This window comes from Herpailurus yagouaroundi, unplaced genomic scaffold (assembly GCF_014898765.1).
Source record: "Herpailurus yagouaroundi ecotype Mexico unplaced genomic scaffold, PumYag 100, whole genome shotgun sequence".
NCBI classification, from domain to species: domain Eukaryota; kingdom Metazoa; phylum Chordata; class Mammalia; order Carnivora; family Felidae; genus Herpailurus; species Herpailurus yagouaroundi.
In genome coordinates, this window is record NW_024412391.1 from 86857580 (window position 1) to 86877125 (window position 19546).

Below are 19546 nucleotides of genomic sequence, written 5' to 3' on the forward strand. Positions count from 1 at the left end.
TATCAGATGCTATATGAGCGCACAGGGCAGAGGAGAGCATAATTTAGGTCGAGTTTCAGGTAAGACTGAGATCCAGAAACAGAGAGGTCTTAGCCAACTTGCATAAGAATATGCGAAATACAGGATACTGCATGGCAAGGGCCAAGAGGCACAGAAGAGCATCTGAAGAACTGAAGGAGGCCAGCGTGGGACTGATGCAGCCGAGTGGGGAGATGGGCACAGGACGGAGAGGCAGGCAGGATCAGGTGTGGTCCCATGAGCTGCAATTTGGGAAAGCTGTCCCAGGACCAAAACAAGTCAAAAGACGCTGAGAAGGAAGGGTGTTGCAGCCACCCTCAACCCCTCGAGCCTCTAGTAACAGAAAGGCTCCTCACTTGGGCTCCACCCAAACCCCGTGTTTGCCGTGACCTCCCGGCCAAGGGACCTGCTTTGGAGCCAGAGTGACGGGGTGCCGTTAGTGTACAGCAGCACCCCAGCCTCTGGAGGATCCGGTCTCCACACACTAATCACGTGAGGGCAGTAAACAAATGCACTTTCTGAAGAAAATGAGGGTGCATTGGGTCCAGGGATTTAAGTTAGATCGGCCATCTCCTCCACAATGTCCCTTGAGAACTCTGATCTACAGTATTGGATTCTGTCTAATTCTGCTACCAAGTTACTGGCATGAGGTTTCTTCTTTTATAAACTGACAGTGAGTAAGCCTTTCGATCAGCAACCTTGGTTTTTGTGTTTTTTTTGGTCAGTTGTTTCTTCCTAGACTTAGAAGAAACATCTCTTTAATTATTGCCAATAAAGGTTAATATGAAGACCAAGTGATTGGTAAGCCTGTTTTCCTAATCTGTGTGATGATATTCTAATACATCTAATACTTCGTTATTGTCAGCGTGTGGTTGTGCTGCAAAATTTTCACCTTTGGTCATAGCTCATTACTGAAAACTAGCTATTGTAGGAGCAATGCCCTTGAGTCACATACTTGTATTGTCATGGTGTTCTCTCATAAGTGATTCTTGAGCGTGCTTCGTTTGCCGTTTGTTGAAAATCACCGAAGAATGAAAACTAGTATCTTGAAGCCCAAGGACACCTTATCTCTTTCCTACACTTGGAATTCTGAGGAAGACTGTACTGAGCATTACTTATTTTTTTTATTCTTCTAGATTCTTCTTAAGCCTTTGCTGAAAACTCTTTGACACAAGATGGCTGCAAATAAGCCCAAGGGTCAGAATTCTTTGGCCTTACACAAAGTCATCATGGTGGGCAGTGGTGGTGTGGGCAAGTCCGCTCTGACTCTACAGTTCATGTATGATGAGGTAAGTGCCGATTTTATAATGGATATCGAAGTTTGGGCTTTCAGAGAGTATTTCTGTGCTTAGTTTTGGTGCTGTTTTAGGTGTATTCCTTAAGTCCTTGAAAGCTAGTAATCATTTTTTCCTGTTTTTAAATTCAGAGCTATTTGTACACGTGTTGATTTAACGAGTCAATAATTCAAGATCCTTAAAAACCTTTACTTTAAAAACAAAACAGAACTGGAAACAGTACCTATTTTGAAGCAATCTAACTTTGGCTTTTTCATTTGAAGTGTTTTAATGGAGATTCCCACCTTGAATTAATAGAACTAGTAGGTAAAGTACCTAATTGAGACTTAAAGTTAACATACATAGGTGTCCTGTGATAACTTTAACAATAGTAATGATAATAATTTTTTTTTAAGTTTTATTTACTACTCTCTACACCCAACATGGGGCTTGAACTCATGACCCAGAGATCAAGAGTCACATGCACCTCCAACTCAGCCAGCCAGATGCCCCAATAATAAAATAATTTTAATAATCATGGAGAAATCAATTGTAGTATTTGGCTTAGGATATACTTATCATTAAACAAGTAAAGGCTATGGCCCTAAAATATAATCACTAGAAGGTTACAGATTTGTGTTCCTGTATTTATGTTGGACTTTATTTCCCTAGAGTTAAGACAGCAGTATAGCCTTTCCCCAGAGGGTCTTATCAAGCCTAAATGATTTAAGAGTTGATAATCCATTTTAAGCATTTATCCTCAATTCTTCCAATAGAAGCAGGGTTTTATGATTATTCTTTCTTACTTAATCTTCATAACAATCCTGCATGGTATGGTAGTATCCCCATTTTACGGATGAGAAAACAGAACCCCAGGGAGATTACCCAACCCAAGAAGAGTGATCTCCGATGAGTGACCAAGCTCTAAGCCTGGTCTCCTGACAACAAATCCTGCAGATCCTTACCACCCGATGTCTCCTATTTCCTGCTCATCAGCATTCTGTCACACACAAAACGCTTCCATCAATTATCTTGTTCGCTGGGGACTATAATAAAAAATTTGGAAAGAGAGGAGATTGAAATGGTACTTTAAATGAAATTGCTGATTTATCTGTTCTATTTTCCCTACTACTCATTTTAATAACTAGTCTTTCAAACTAATCGCTAATTTCAGGCCCCTTCTTGACAATATGGAGGAGGTCAAAAGTAAGACTGTTCACAGGGTGCCTGAGTGGCTCAGTTGGTTAAGCATCCAACTCTTGATTTCGTCTCAGGTCATGATCTCATGTTTGTGGGTTTAAGCCCCTCATCTGGCTCTGCACTGACAGTGTAGTAGTGCCTGCTTGGGATTCTCTCTCACCCTCTCTCTCTGCCCCTCACCCACATGTGTGCATGTTCTCTCCCTTTCTCTCTCTCTCTCTCTCTCTCTCTCTCTCTCTCAAAGTAAATAAATAAAAAATTTTAAAAAGGTAAGACTGTTCACATACCTTACATTTGATGAATGCTTAACTTTTCATTTAGTATTGATAAATACTAATATTCACCATAGTATCTGATGTGCTATCTGAATATTTGTATTTGATATTCATAAATATGCAAATAAAAATTAGCATGTAAATATGGTAGAATGTCCCATAGCCTTTATAGTTACAAATACACTGTGTTCGTATTTTTAATAATTATTTAGTGAGCGTCTACATGTTTCAGTCATGTTCTAAGCTCTGGGAGATGGAGTGATGAGTAGAATAGTCAAGTCCCTACTCCCAAGGGTTAAATTCTAGTAGAGGGATATAGACATTGAGCCAATATATAAGAACATATCAGATCAGATAATGAAAATACTTATAGGACCTAATAAAAAAAACCCTACAAAAGTGTGTATGTATACATCCTTACATGCTAACAATGATACAGTGATCAAAAATATCAAGTGGAGATTTACAGAGTTGAAGATGGATGTGGGAATGTAAAGTTGTTTAGTTGTACTGTTATTTTAAAAATCAGATGTTTAGAGAGAGATCTAAAAGTTCATGATTTGCCACTCTACTGAGTAATATAAGTCACTTTTTTGATTTGGTTCATTTTAGAAAAGAGATTTCACAACTCTCAATGCTTAACCTAAATATTGACTTACTTTCAAGTTATTTCCACAATTCTGGCATGAAAATTTATATTTAGTGTCACATTGAAAGGAATTTTTATGTATTTGATTAAATATATGTGTTATAGCTTTTGTAGTTATGGTGTTTTAAGGAAGAAAACAGCACCGTTTTCAAGCTGTAAACAGTCTAGAGTTAATCATTTAACCCTGGCTTTTTACAAATGTCAAAGCCACCAAATTACCTAAAATGAAAATTTAAATTAATGAGTTTTTACCATCGGGGAAACCTGAATGAAGAGTACATGGGACCTCTCTGTACTATTTCAGCAGCTTCACGTGAATCTCTATTTCATCTTCTGTAGTTTGTGGAGGACTACGAGCCTACCAAAGCGGACAGCTATCGGAAGAAGGTCGTGCTGGATGGGGAGGAAGTGCAGATCGATATCTTGGATACAGCTGGGCAGGAGGATTACGCTGCAATTAGAGACAACTACTTTCGGAGCGGGGAGGGTTTCCTCTGTGTCTTCTCGATTACAGAAATGGAATCCTTTGCAGCCACAGCCGACTTCAGGTGTGTCAGGGACGAGTGCTGTTGTACAGGTGTCCTCCCCAGAAACAAGTGGACAACCAGAGGTGGTTACTTGTTAGTCTTTCCCTCTGCGTGCAGTTGTGTTTATTCCCTCTTTGATGGTAGTGCGTGACTCCATCCACAGTGCATGTACACTCGGGTGTTCCATGTACGTCGTGTAATCTTCCAGCCATCCCCGTGCCCTCTGTATTGGCACGTGAGATGGTGGCAGCCTCAGTCCCCAAAGTCTGTTAGGCGTTACTGGAGTATTTCTCTTCAGAGTACAGTACTAATGCTGCTGGAATAGTTGATGCTTGGATCACATAATGGAGCTCTGACCCAGATTTCAGATCTTTCTGCGTTAGTCACTGGCTTTACAGCACCCGTGTGATGCTGAGCGGGCACATCGCCATCCTCCTCACCACACAGATGCCCCGACAGTGCACACCGATTATCTTAATAGAAGTAGGGGCGCCTGGGTGGCTCAGTCAGTGAAGCGTCCGACTTCAGCTCAGGTCATGATCTCGCGGTTTGTGAATCCGAGCCTCACATCGGGCTCTGTGCTGACAGCTTGGAGCCTGGGGCCTTCTTCAGATTGTGTCTCCCTCTCTCTTTGCCTCTCCTCCACTTGTGCTCTCTCTCTCTCTGTCTATCAAAAATAAATAAATGTAAAAATAAAATTAATAGAAGTAATAATACCGTAGAGTGGTACACTGGGTTGTGTGATACAATAGTTTTTATATCTCACTTACTATTTGCCTAATCAAATTCTGTCATCCATTTGGTTTGCAGGGAGGCGGTTGGTGAAGGGGAGTTCTAAGAGAAATATGCCACGAGTTCATAGTTCTAAGAGAAATATGCCACGAATAAGTTCTTGAATAGCCTCAGTTACTACATGCGTAATCAAAAGTAGTCTTTTTTTTTAAATTTTTTTTAATGTATATTTATTTTTGTTAGAGACAGAGCACAAGTGGGGGAGGGGCAGAGAGAGGGAGACACAGGATCCAAAGCAGGCTCCAGGCTCTGGGCTGTCAGCACAGAGCCTGACACGGGGCTCGAACTTGCAAACCATGAGATCATGACCTGAGCCGAAGTCGGACGCTTAACCGACTGAGCCACCCAGGCGCCCCAAAAGTAGTCTTTAATTATATATTTTTTATTTCTGTTTAAGTGTTTGCCTTGGTATAAGGCACACAAAAGAAGCATGTGGTGAACCCTCTGTTTTCAAGATTCACACAGCCTAGATGATGAAGGCCTAAAACCAAGAGCAAGGTAGTGACAGAGTAGGAGACGTGGGCAGTGATGATTACAGGGACCAGGAGAGGAGAGGAGCTCAGAGGCCTTCTTGAGATAGATGAGCATGAAGGATGAGAAGGATTTCCACAGATAAGGAAAGAAGTTTTCCAGCACTTGAGCAAAAACTGAACCTGGGCTTACATAAAGCCTCCTTTCCGTGTGCATTCGAAAGTGTCAAGAACTCAGGGAATCTCAAGGACAAAACACGTCATTGAGAAACTTTTAAAATGCACATATATTTGTAAAATTAACTTTGTTGTCTCTAAAGAAGGAGTTATGTATGGGATAAAGTGCACACAGTGGCAGGCCCTGCTAACTTACAGTCCTGGGAGACGTGTTGAAAGTTAGAGAACTGTCAGTGCTTATTCACTCATTCAGCACATATTTGAGCGCTTATTATGGAGCAAGTCCTGTTCTAGGTGATGGGATAAATGTGTCACCGTAGTTGCCAAAGCCAAAGTGGTGTCTCAAGGGAATAAAGAGAGTAAGAATCTTGGGCTGTGGCTTTTACAGAAAATAAGTGAATCATTCATTACTCTTCTGTTGTCCCTCCAGTGTGTTGCCCTTCCCATAACAGTCCCAGTGACTCAGTGGCGACACAGGAAAGGCATTTTTGAGACAGTCCGAGTGGTTGCGCTCCACCTGGTCTGACCCGCAGAGTGTGGCACCAGCAGCGGCTCCTCTCTTCAGCCTTCCTGGGCCTCCTGTCCCCAGGGCGGAACCCACTGCTTGCTCCTCTGTGTGCAGAGTGCCTGGCCCCGCTCTGAGAGCACACTCGCTGCACTTGTAGCATCAGCTTGATTTGCATGTGCTTTTCCTGACCAGGAGAAAACTCTTGAGAGCAGGACCCATTTCCTATCCACCTGAGGATCCCCGGGACCCATATTTGGTACCGTTCCTGGCATATATCATACAGGGCATGTTTAGTAAACGTTTGATAGAAATGTTAGAAAATGTTCTTTTTTTTTTTTCTGGTTCTCACTTTTCTTATGTCAAAAATGAAAAAGTTGGACCAGTTTATAAAAGTACTTTCCTATTCTAAAATTCTGTAATAGCCTCTAAAACTCCGCTTAAAGGGAGCATCACATTAAGTAAAATGCGTAGGAAGGTTGTAGATATAGCACTGCCTTTCTCTGACATCCAGGAAAGTAGCTAATTAAAACCAGCTAATTAACTCTCATGAATATTGTCTTCTCACCTCTGAACCCAGAAGGTCCAGGCTTTCCAACGCCAGATTTCTGATAGCATTAATCACACTGTATTTTCAGTATTGGTCTTCCTGGAGCATTGGACTCAGTAACTTATGAGGTATTTATTAAGAAATAAGTTAATGACTATATCTACATGCGACCAGAAGTACTAGTCACAAATGCCAGAGTCAGTCTCTGGTGGTTAGTGAGATTAAGTAGTAAGTCAGGTGTTGTTAACATCTTAGTGTGAGGCTGTTGATCACAAAGGAAACTGGTTAAGGAGGTAACAGCAAATTTGTTGTCACCAGCAGTAGAAAAAGATTTGGACTGGCTGATATCCCCTTCACAAATACGTCATAAATTTAATAGTAGTGATGGTGAGTGTTGACGTGCTCTTTGCAAGAGATCACATGGATGGTAGACAACATCACAGCCCTGTAGTACAGCTTAGCATGTGTCACCAAGTCCCTGTGCCTGGCTGACATTGTAACTTCCTAAAAGGATGGGTAATAGGCTAAGTACCAGTCAGACTATATGGTCTACATATATGGTCTACTATATGGTCTACAATCTGTTCACAGTAGAAAAACTAGGAATTTAAAAAAAAAAAAAAATTAGGGGGACCAGGGTGGCCCAGTCAGTTAGCATCTGATTCTTGATTTTGGCTCAGGTCATGATGTCACAGTTCATGGGATTGAGCCCTGTGTCGGGATCAGGAACTGGGTGCGGAGCCTGCTTAAGATTCTCTCTCTCTCCCTTTGTCTCTGCCACTCCCTCTCTCTCTGTCTCTCTTTTTCTCTCTCTCTCTCAAAAAAAGAAAGAAAAACTAGGAATTCAGGTCCAAAGAGCTGCCTACAAACACTGAGTCTGTTAGAATATTTACAACATCGGAAATCAGGTGAATGAAGTGACAGGAAAGGTAGTAACACTGCCTAATACTCATACAGTGCTCACCACACACCAGACACTTCGAAGCATTAACAAGACAAGCCAGATACTAGCGAATTTCATGGATTCTAAGGCACGCATTTTTTACATCTTATCTCTTAAAATCAGAAGCACAAAATCTAAGAAGCACAAAATGGACAAATCTGAGATCAAGGCTTGATGAAGATTCATACTCAGTCTCTCAAATCTATCTTATCATGATAGATCCTCGCAAAACCAGGTATACTCTGCTGACCTGTCATCCCAATAATCCCTTTAATTTTCTCGTTTTTCTCTTAGTCTGAACTATTTGTGTTCCTGTAGTTCCAACGTCTTTTAATAATTTCAGAGGGGAGGCACCGGTAAGTTAGCAAGAAAGTGTTGATTTTATAAGAAAACCACTTTCTCCAACACAGTAATAATAATGATTAACAACAGCTAACGTTTACTGAATATTTACTACGTGCTGGGCACAACTCTAAGTACTTTGCGTTTCATCCTCATAGCAACCTTATAAGGAAGGTATTATTGTTAGCCCCATGTTACGCATGGGAAACTGAGGCAAAGAAGTACTTTGCTCACAGTCGCCTAAGAAGGACAGAGAGCCATGATACCTTTGGAACTGGTGACAGCATATAACTTCTCTGTGAATACAAAAGCTGTACTCTAGAGCAGACTTGCAGAGATTTCTGGCATGTGTGGGGTTTTTTAAAACATTTGGTAGGACCATTGATATGAGGTAATAGGAATGGCACTCTCTCCCTCTGTGGTCTTCCTCCCCAAATCCCATGACCCCAATTTAATCATGAGAAAAACATCAGACAAATACCAGTTGAGAGATTTTCTACAAATTAGCTGACCAGCACGTCTCAAAACTGTCAAGGTCATCAAAACCAAGGCAAGTCTGAGAACTGTCAGAGTCACATGGAATCTAAGGCAGTATGACAGCTAAATGTCATGTGGTGTCCTGGATGGGATCTTAGGACAGGAGGGAAAAACTGAAAACATCTGAATAAAATTTGGACTTCAGCTAATAATGATGTATCAAGATTGGTCCCTTCACTATGATAAATGTACCATGCTGACGTAAGGTGTTAACAGTAGGGGAAACAGGGTGTGGAGAATACGGGAACTTTCTGCACTGTCTTCACTACTTTTTGCAAATCTAAAACCATCCTTACGTTGAAAGCTTATTTTCAAAAACACTTGGAGGAAGTAGCCTTTGACACTTTGCTTTTGTGCCTCCACTACCATATTGCTACTCTCTTCAGTGTATTTTCCCTTCGACAGTGAAGTGTGTAATTCAAGTGGTTGGTGGTAGAATAAGGAAGAGGTGCAGCACACGCCCTACCGTGCCATGATTGAGTTAATTGTTGTTATGTAGACACACACACATAAAGGCTAATGGCAGATGGTGTTAGTTATTTTGTTAGCTTAACCTGTGGGGGTGATATTAATATTTCTTTCTCATTTTCTTTTATCCAGGGAGCAGATCTTAAGAGTAAAAGAAGATGAGAATGTTCCATTTCTGCTGGTTGGTAACAAATCAGATTTAGAAGATAAAAGGCAGGTTTCTGTAGAAGAGGCGAAAACCAGAGCCGACCAGTGGAATGTCAACTATGTGGAAACATCTGCTAAAACTCGAGCTAATGTTGACAAGGTAAAGGGTGGCTGTCCTTACTGCTACATCACGTTAATAAGCTGATTTGCTTTAACTCAGCTGCATTTTGTCCAGAGATTTGTGAAACTTTCAAATGGTGATTTAGTATGTGCTGATTATTATCTGCCCTAAATGCTCAAGTGCAACATGTTAGGCATTTCTCACTTCACCTTGTCCTCAGGCTCCCAAGAGACATTAAAACATGAGACACCACAGCTAAGTGGTTTTTTTCTAGCACTAATAGGATTTCTGACCCGAATCGCTGCCTTTTCTTAATTTTTCTTTTTTCTTACCCTGAGCGGCTGGATAATTTAGAAGTGTCCTCTGAGCTGACACCTGCCCAGCCCTATTTAAGTTCTGGAAAGTAAAGGTACCTCCGAAGACAAAGGATCCCCAGATAAGAGGGCTTTGAAATCTGTTACTACACCTATGCCCCTACCCTCACCTCTGTTTCCCCCTGAGCCCTCTTCTTTGTCCACATTGGCCCTTCGCTGAGTCCAGGCCAGGAACACCCTTGCCTTGTTCCTGGGAACCTGCCCACATACGTTATTTCATCCTGCTGCCGAGACCTGCGTCTTCAGTGTTTAGGAAGACTGAGGCACCGCCCCCTTGAGTCCTCCACACACGGCCTCTTTTAGCCTCCAAGCATCTAAGCTCTACTGAGTGCCTCTCAAACTCTAACTGGCAGAAATGTCTATGAAACTTAATACACATGGATTCCTGGGTCTTACCCCCAGAGATTTTGCTTCATTTGCTGTGGGGTGGGACCTGAGAATTTGCATTTCTAGGAAGCTCCAGGTGGTACAGACTGTGGCCTGGTGGACCACACTTTGAGTAACACTGCTCTGGGTGGCTTTAAGTTTTAGCGAATTGGTCTGCTTGTGCCTGTAGACTCATAATACCAATACAGAAATCATTAGTTAAAAAAAATTAGTCTTTCTTTTCATTTGCTGTGGGTTTTTTTTTTTTAAGTTTATTTATTTAGTTTGAGAGAGTATGCATGGGCAAGTAGAGGAGGGGCAGAGAGAGAGAGAGACAGACAGACAGACAGTCCCAAGCAGGGTCCGCAGTGTCGGCACAGAGCCCAACACGGGGCTCAAACTCACAAACCATGAGATCATGACACGAGCCAAAACCAAGAGTTGGACACTCGACCAACTGAGCCACCCAGGCACCCCCAATTACTGTAGGTCTTTAGGTAATGTCACGATACTGTCTTAAGCTGATTAGATTTCTTGTCCCATGGTGAGATTCCTGTAGTTCCAAGAGATCTGTACAAAATGAGTGTTATAAGATTTCTACATAGTCTATACCAGTTTTCTCCAAAGTTATGGCAAATGTATTTAAAGTACTAATAAAAATAGGTTTTAAAGTTCAGTGTGTTTGGGGTTTTGAAAGGCAGCATTGAATATGTGTGTGTGTGTGTGTTTCGTTTCTTCCAAACTGATGACCAATTGTAGAACACACTCTAAAACCTATTCAAACTAAGAACAGTGGGTCCAAGAGGTGAGCAGTAACCACAAAAGCTATGGAGCGGTCATTATAACAATCTCTGTGCTGTCATCTGCTGGCGTGAATTTTTTGCCATATGCATGTATTTTCAAAAGAGGAAAGTTGAAAGTATAGGGCTATTTTAGTTACTCTGGCTGTGTAACAAAATATACCCCCAAAACTTATGGGTGAAAGTAACCATTTATTATGCTCATGGAATCTCTGTGCCAAAGTTTTGGACAGATCACAGTGGAGTTGGCTCGTCTCTGTTCCACAGTGTCTCATGCCTCAGCTGAAAAGCTTGAAGTCTGGGAACTGGAAGCATCTTCAATTAGGTTCTGTTCTTTTCTTTCTTTTTTTTTTTTTTTCCAATTTTTTTTTTTAATGTTTGTTTATTTTTGAGAGAGAGAGAGAGAGAGAGAGACAGTGTGAACAGGGGAGGGGCAGAGAGAGTGAGACACAGAATCCGAAGCAGCCTCCAGGCTCCAAGCTGTCAGCACAGAGCCCGATACGGAGCTCGAACCCACGAACCATGAGATCATGACCTGAGCCAAAGTCAGAAGCTTAACTGACTGAGGCATCCAGGCCCTCTGATTAAGTTCTAAAGACTGTCCACACATGCCTGATCCAGGCAGTTGACACTGGCTGTTGTCCAGGGATGGCTCGGTTCCTCGCCATGTAACCTTTTCTGTTGTGTCCTACTTTAGGCTTTCTTAGAGCAAGAGCCAGTGTCACAAGAGAATAAGAACCAGGCAGAAACCATGTCACCTTTTATGACCTAGACAGGGAAGTTACTCAGCATTATTTCCACTTCATTCTGTTGGCTGGAGTAGTCGCAGGTCCTACCCAGGTTTGGGAGGAAGGGGAATGGACTCCACGTGCTGATGGAGAATGGTAAGATGCTGGAAGAGTGCGTAGGGAGTATTGCTGTGGCCGGTTTTGCAAAGTATCGTCTGTACTCAAGGGTCACCTCTCCAAAGCAAAATTACATTAAATGTGGACGCTTATAAACCAAGGTACGGGGGCAGAGCAGGGTGGTGGTGGGCGCCTGGGTGATTCAGTCGGCTGAGCGTCCAACTCTTGATTTTGGCTCAGGTAATGATCTCGCAGTTCGTAGGATCGAGCCCCACGTTGGGATCCACATTAAGTGTAGAGCCTGCTTAAGATTCTGTTTTCCTTTGCCTGCCCCCCCACTTGCACGGATGCACACTCAGATAGATAGATAGATAGATAGATAGATAGATAGATAGATAGGAAGGAAGGAAGGAAGGAAGGAAGGAAGGTAGGTACAAGTTCCTATGGAATACTGTAACTTGATGTACTACTCACCCTGAGGAGTGACTGCCAGATAAAATACCTCAGTGGCTAAATAAAAGAAACTTGCAGCAGCTATTCAGTTTCTAGAATTAGGTTATATTTGGTTTCTTGCTGAGGAAATAATGTTAATAATGTGCTGAGGAAAGAATGTAAAGGAGCTAATATTCAATGGTGTCTGTAAGACCCAGGCACTGTGGCCAGCACAGACCATTTGTCTTTAACTCTGTAAGGCATACTCTTCTTGTGCTCACTGTTTAGATGCGGAAAAGAAGTGGAAAGATTATACACCTGATTCAACTTCAAAAGGCCTGTGATGGCATCTGTTGGCTCTGGGTGCAGCCAACCCTGGTGCCCGTGTCATTTCTGCACTGTTTTACTCGACACAATGGTGTCTCCTGTGGTGTCTCCCAGGCTGTATGTCGCCCGCTACTGGAAGCCTGGCACAGATTGTCGGGGGGTGGCAAGTGTTAATACTGGCTCCTATTAAACTGGCATGTATCTTGTTTGTCACAAAAAACAAATACTAGCTCCCTACAAGAGTAAGGTCTCATGTCTTGTCCTCATCTGGATTCCAAATAGACCGTTGGGTTGAAGTTTCAAAGAGGCAGATTTTGAATCCTCCCTGTGAAAAGCTTCAGGACCATCAGAGTGGTTGAGCCGGCTCGAGAGGGAGAGAGAGAGAGAGAGAGAGAGGGGAGAGGGAGAGGGAGACGGGGCCTCGCCTGTCACAGAGGCCATGCCTGTCACAGAGGAGTCACCCAGAGGCAGAGGACCACATGGAAAACCTGCTTGTGGACTCACTGGGTGCCAGGTTCATCTGACGACCTTGTTAGTAGCCTTCTAGCTAAATGCTCCAGCTCTTTAAATCATGGCTCCAAGGTTGCTCTTAATTTTTTTTTTTTTTTAAGGTTGCTCTTAATTTTTAAGGAACATCTTGGAGTAATGGAAACAGATTGAGCAAGTAGATGTCAAAAAGGAGAGTGTGATTTATTACGTCAGGAGAGCCAATTTAGGTTGGGGAAAGAGTTATAGGAGAAATGTAGTCTGTTTATTTTTAAGTGTTTTCATTAAAAACATGAACACATGCTTATTATATAAAGAAAAATCTGTAATAAGGAGAAAAAGTGAGTCACTCCCCTCCCCTTCCTGTAAGGTAACCAACCACTGCTGATCAGGTGTGTCTTTCCAGACATTTATCTACACTTACAGACCCGGAGTGTAGAATCTGAGGGAAAGCTTGTGTTTGCTTGTTTTCCCCCCATATAAGTAGGACTTTTGTAGTGTATGTAGCACATTTATATACATATGGTGTATATACAACATATATATAGTATTTCTGTGTATGTAGATCATGTATTTCTGTAGTTTGCTTTGTAAATTTCATAACAGATGTAGTTCTTTCCATGCCGTTACATATAGACATACCACATTCTTGTAAACATCTAGGAAGTGTTTCATAGTTGGGCTTTTTCGTAATTCAGCCATTTTCCCGTGAGTGACGTGCCGATTGCCCGCTGTGTCTTCTCTCACAGCAGTGCTGCGGTGAGCTTTCTGTGCACCCATGCAAGGTGCATTGTGAATTTTAATAACAGGGTGCCCTCCAGAAAGCGTCCTTACTTGCACCAAAACCCTCTCCCCACTGTCTTCCCAGCACCAGGTGAAGCAACCTTTCAAAGTCACCAGGGAGGTGGCTAAACCATTGTTTCTTGATAATTAATGAGACATGTTGTAGTTGATTCATGGGCCATTCCATTTGTACATTTTCTGTGAACTCTGAAATTACTTTCTTTTCTGCCCATTGATCTTACGGCTTTATTATTTTGATTCCTAAAGCGTACTTTATAGTAAAGACATTAACCGTTTGTCCATTTATATCTGTTGTGGATATTGTCTCCTAATCCATACTACATCTTCTAACTTGGCTGATTCTTGTCTTTTGCCATGGAAAAACACTAGGAATTATGTTGTGAAATCTTTCAGTGTTTTCCTTTCTGACTCGTGGGTTCTGTGGCTTTCTTAGAAAAGCTGTCTCCCATCCTAAACTTAAAAACAATTAAAAAGTTAAAAAAAACTTACCTATAATTTTTCCCTTCTTTTTTGTTGGCTTTTATGGTAGATCCTTAATCTGTTTGAAAATTTAATAATGTCTAAGTGCTTAAAACAAACAAGGCAGAGGTTTAGATTTAAGCTAATGTCTGTTGATGCTTTTCAAAAGAGAGGTGTTTGTCGTTTCTAGTAACTTTTGTTTTTTCAGCTGTAAGTATTGTAAGCCTAGCATTCTGACCCTGTTTGTATGTTTATCTAGTTTTGTCTTATTTTGACTTGTGTGAGAAGGATATCCTGTGATCTCTACTCTGGATTTAGAAGAGCCAAATTTTGTGTATACCAGGTTGCCCTAAAATGGGAATGGGAAAACAAAGGAGACAGGAGAAGAAGAGGTGGGAGCAAACAGAGAAAAGTAATTTTGAAAAGTGTCTATATTAAAAAAAGTCAAAGGCAGCCCTGCGCTTTGGGGATGATCATGTGCCTGAGGTTGTCGAAGCCAACCCTTTATTCTTTTTTATTTTTATTTTTTTACAGAGAGAGAGAGAGAGAGAGAGAGAACACGCAAGTGGGGAGAGGGACAGAGAGAGAGAGATATTGAATCCCAAGCAGGCATCACACTCAGCACAGAACCTAACACAGGTTGATCCCACGACCCTGAGATCATGACCTGATCCGAAATCAAGAGTTGGACACTCAGCCACCTGAGCCACCCAGGCACCCCCACAGCCCTTTATTCTTATCCCTAGTTATGTGTGTCCTTCCATGTGGCCGTTGGAACAGAGCTTCCATTAGCTTTAGCTCATTATAGTAGCTGATGCAGACTTTACAAGTTCCCCACGGCGTTTGCTAGTCAAGATGATCTTGGCGATTTCTAATAGGGATTCATTTGAAGTTCACTGCGGATACTTATCTAAAATTAGAAATTAAACCTTCTTCTGATGTCTATTCCATAGTGATAAGTCCACATCTGAAAGCCGCAGGGGAGTCCTTGGATATTACACGTAGCTAGTTTGGAAGCTCCCTGCCCCGATGGCCAACTGTGGACTCGAAGCACAGGGTTCTGAAATCTCCATCCTGGGGAAGCCGAGCCAGTGGGCCCATGGGGTCTGTGTCACCTGTGTGTTTTCGTCTCCTCCATCCTCTGTGGATGTTCTTTGCTCACTTTTTCCCTGTTTTAACCATTCCCCTCACCTTGTGTGTTGGTCCTGTGTCCATTTGACTTAACCCACTAGTCTCTGATTGTTCCTTGCCTTATTTTTTTTTTTTTTTTAATAGCCTCCTTGCTTTCTGACTGACTTTTTGTTTTTCACTCCAGATCAGGAATCGTCCACTTTGTCTAGGAAACGCTGGTTCCCTTGGCAGGAATGGTATTTAGCAGCCAAAGCCTGGGGACTAATTTGCTTATTGCTGTTGGGCTGTCGTTGCTTCGTGTCCCTTCAGTGAAGTGCTGGCACATATGTATTCTTACAAGGAAGCAAATCCTGAGAGCCCACCGTTCCTTCTGATTCAGGTTTAGCACTCGGGATTTTGACCCCTCTTCTCTTACACTGGAAGTCTTGGTTCCTAACCCTCATCAACATAATTGCTCCCTTACACTGTCCTGTAGCATCTGTATAAAACTGTTCAAAAGGATGATACCACTGCTACTAGTAACAGCCAAGTTACAAAGTGATGTCGGAGATCCATCTTTTTTATTTGTTGAGCTTTTGTTTTTGTTTTTCTGTTCGGCTTCTCTTCTGAGACGTACATTCTGTATACTGTGTTTTAAAGTCCCTCGAAATAATCCTGTCCCCCGTAGGATTATGTCACCAACTCTACGTATAGTCTTATTTGTTTTAGTTTGATTCTCAGTTTTTGTGTCCAGTTTCATTTTTTAAGACGTAAGACATGTCCATTTCCAGAATAGAAGTTGTATAACGAGATGTATTCAGAGATGCCTCACTGTTCCCTGTATCCTGTTCCCTTCATCCTCAAAATAATACTAGTGTTTGGTTTCATTGTTTCTACTTCACATGCAGGCGGATCCACGTAACCCATATTCTACACACGCACAGGCTCACTCTCTACCTGTGCTTTTCGGCGCCTTGCTTTTCCAGTCGGTCTCCTTTAGAGAGCTGGAGGCATGTTTGAAAAGGCACACTGGCCGTTACGTAACCCACATTTGTTGACTTAACAGCATTCAGAATGCACAAGCTAACCAGAATTTTTTAAATGTTTGTTTTTAATCGGTGTGGTGTCATTTCTTATTTCATGCTCTTGAGAAAAATAAAAAAATAAAATAGAAGTAATAACTGAATTTTTTAATTCAGAATTTGGGTATAAACCATAAAAGTTATTCATCCATTCATCATACACGCACATAACTATTCGTGTACAGTGTGAGCCCTTATCCTTCTAGGCTCTTGTCTGTCTGCACTCAGACATTTGCTATTGATATTTAACTTTTGAGTTGTTACATTAGTAATTTTTAAATTATTATACTAATATCTCTCCTTTGCCAGTTTCTAGACATCAAGACAGACTTGATAAATTCTTAGCCTCTGGTATCAAAATGACAAAGGAAGCACTCACTTTCCTTAGCTTTGTTTCTAAAAATGGACCTGAGGAAAAACCAGTTGTTAAATATAAATTTTGTTAAACATAAATTAATTACTTTTAAAGATGAACTGGTAAGATACATTTATTAATTGTAAATTGCTCAAAGACAGTCCATTGAATTTTGTCTTTGGAGCTATCATCACTTGTCTTGAAAGTTGGGATGGGAAGATCAGGTTATATTTTGTGAACATTTCTACCAAAAAGCATAACTCAGAACATTTCCCGATTTTCCCAGTGTACTTGAAGAAGACTCTAGTTTTGTGCTTTCCTGTCCCTACACGCCTCAAACAGGAGCTCTTTCTTTTTTTAATGTTTATTTATTTTGAGAGAAAGAGAGCACGCATGGGTGGGGAAGGGGCAGAGATGGGGGGAGAGAATCCCAAGCCGGCTTCACACTCAGTGCAGAACCCAGAGCCCAACACGGGGCTCAATCCCACGACCACAAGGTCACGACCTGAACTGATATCAGGAGTCAGACTCTCAACCAACAGAGCCACCCAGGTGGCCCCCAGACAAAAGCTCTTAAGTAGTTACTCTTACTTATTCCCAAGGTTTACTGCTCCGGTTCCAAGAAGTACCAAGGTCATACTATCTGGTGGCTTTATTCACCCTATTTTCTTCTTTCTAGGTATTTTTTGACTTAATGAGGGAAATTCGAGCCAGAAAAATGGAAGACAGCAAAGAAAAGAATGGAAAAAAGAAGAGGAAAAGTTTAGCCAAGAGAATCAGAGAAAGATGCTGCATTTTATAATCGAAGTCCAAACTCCTTTCTTATCTTGACCATACTAATAAATATAATTTATAAGCATTGCCATTGAAGGCTCAATTGACTGAAATTACTTTAACGATTTGGAAATTGTTATGTATCACTAAAAGCATGAATTGGAACTGCACTGAGAGTCAAATTCACTTAAAAAAGAAATTAATGTGGCTTCACCAAGAAGCAGAGTTCAACTTCTCTCATAATTGCCTACATTTATCGCGGTCCTGAATGTAGCGTATGGGTTTGTGTGTCGCGGGCAGTCTTTCTGGAACTGTTAGAGCCGAGACGGGGTGGGAGGGATGAGAGGAAAGGCTACTTCCTCTGGTTTATTACAAAGCTTAAATTTTATATCATTTTAAAATGTCTTGGTCTTCTACTGCCTTGAAAAATGACAATTGTGAACATGGTAGTTAAACTGTACCACTTTTTTTTAACCATTGTTATGCAAAATATAGAAGAAAAGTTATTGGCATGATTGTTGCATATAGTTAAATTGAGAGTAATTCATCTGTGAACCTGCATTAATTACCTGGTGATTAACGTAGAAAAGTGATGTAAACTTGTACATGGAAATTTTTGAATATGCCTTAATTTAGAAACTGAAAAGTACCCGGTTGTGTCATTCTGGATGTGTCCCCACTGGTGCCGTGGGCCCATTGCCCCACGTGTCCTGGTGAGAGTATTTGCCTGGTATGGAGTACAACTTTTGTATAGACGATTCTTGCAAAATAACTGTCTGCTAGGAGTCTGTCCAAACTTAAAATGTGTGCCATACTCTGGTTCTCGAAAGTAAGGGTCCAGAGCTCCTTGATCGCTTTTCATTAACCGTAAGGTAGTTTGACATGAAGGGCCAGCCCATACTTGTAAGATAATTGTAGACTGTGGGGATTCAGTACAGTTGTTTCGGTGAACCCTCGGTCCCTGGAACTCCCTTTTTACAAGTGGTGAGCGTGTGTTAAGTTGTTGGTCTCTCGGGAGCAGGGCACAGGAAAGGTGTCGTTAATGCTAATGCATTTTGCACTAGAACATTCGGGAAGGTGTGCGTGCTTGCGGCCGGTTCATTTCTACATTTGCACTTAGGAGGTGACAGTTTGGCTGCAGGAGAGTTACCGGGAGTCCCTGTAGTCGTGTTCATAATGGAGAACACCGGAGCCACGCTTTCCTAACGCTAACATCACGCAGTGAACCCCAAGTATGGTGCAGAAGGCATGTTTGGCATCTGCAGACCGAACACCAGCCTGTGTCGCCCTGGCGTGCCGTGCCCACTGGAGGAATTCTAGCATGCTGTTTGGGAACATAATTTCAATGGGAAATATACCACTGTCCAGATTTTTGTTATCTTCTTCAGAATGGGGCTAAGACGGCTAATTCAATAAACTTTGTCTTTCTTTTTGCTCAGTCCTGATTTCAACAAGTGAAAAATGCATCCAGGCGTTCCAGGTAATGGGTGTGTATGTGAAGTTAACAAAAATAGGCTTTTTAGGAACTCAGCTCTTTAGATATTACATCTGACTTGTCATGTTAAATATTTGTCCTTAAAGGGTTTGAGATGTACATCTTCCGTTTCGTATTTTTCATAGGCTATGCCGTGTGCAGAATTCAAGTTACCAATGTAACCCTGGCCCCGCGGGCCCGGCGGTCTCCATGTGTACTCATCACAGTCTTATTTAACCAGGGGTCCTAACCACTAACATTGTGACTTTGCTTTGAGACCTTTCCTCTCCTGGGTACTGAGGTGCTATGAAGCCAACTGACAAAGACGCATCACATGTCTTAGGCTGATGCCACTACCCGATTGGTTTATTTGCAATTTGAGCCATTTAAAGACCAATAAACTTCCTTTTTTTAAATGCTTGTGGTGTTACTTGATGTTTACAATATATGCAACATGTAAAATTCAGACGACCCGACCTGGGCCTCTTCATCAGAGATTTTAAAGCCGCTGAGTGTCTTGAACTCTCAGTTTAGGGCTTTCTTTTGAGTGATGCCAGGTTTCCTGGATAATAAAGTCATTGCTTAGGCTCAGGGAGGGCTCAGAAATGGGAGGACCCCATGTGCACGATTACGTGGAAGATACTGTTATGCGGTCACAACTGCACATTACTTTTAGAAGACTGCCAAACTAAAATGGCTGGGGGCCAGCTTTATATCGTGTTCTAATCGGAATGATCCCCAGAGACCATTTAATTCCCAAATTGTGGCAGGAGTAACCATGCTGTTACCTACCATTCCTTTCTTTTCTTTCTTTTTCCTTCCTTCCTTCCTTCCTTCCTTCCTTCCTTCCTTCCTTCCTTCCT

At 41.8% G+C, this 19546-nt stretch overlaps 1 protein-coding gene across 1 annotated transcript in view; it reads left to right on the forward strand.

Annotated features, from left to right (window-relative positions):
• The window catches only part of RALA (RAS like proto-oncogene A), a 72944-nt gene extending 53845 nt beyond the window's left edge, over window positions 1-19099 (forward strand). Inside the window, exons 2-5 of the mRNA XM_040473008.1 lie at window positions 1155-1307; window positions 3756-3964; window positions 8860-9034; window positions 17115-19099. Of these exons, the coding sequence (XP_040328942.1) occupies window positions 1194-1307; window positions 3756-3964; window positions 8860-9034; window positions 17115-17237 (621 nt within the window). The 5' untranslated portion in view covers window positions 1155-1193 and the 3' untranslated portion in view covers window positions 17238-19099. The remainder of the gene's footprint in view (window positions 1-1154; window positions 1308-3755; window positions 3965-8859; window positions 9035-17114) is intronic.
• The last annotated feature ends 447 nt before the right edge of the window (window positions 19100-19546 follow it).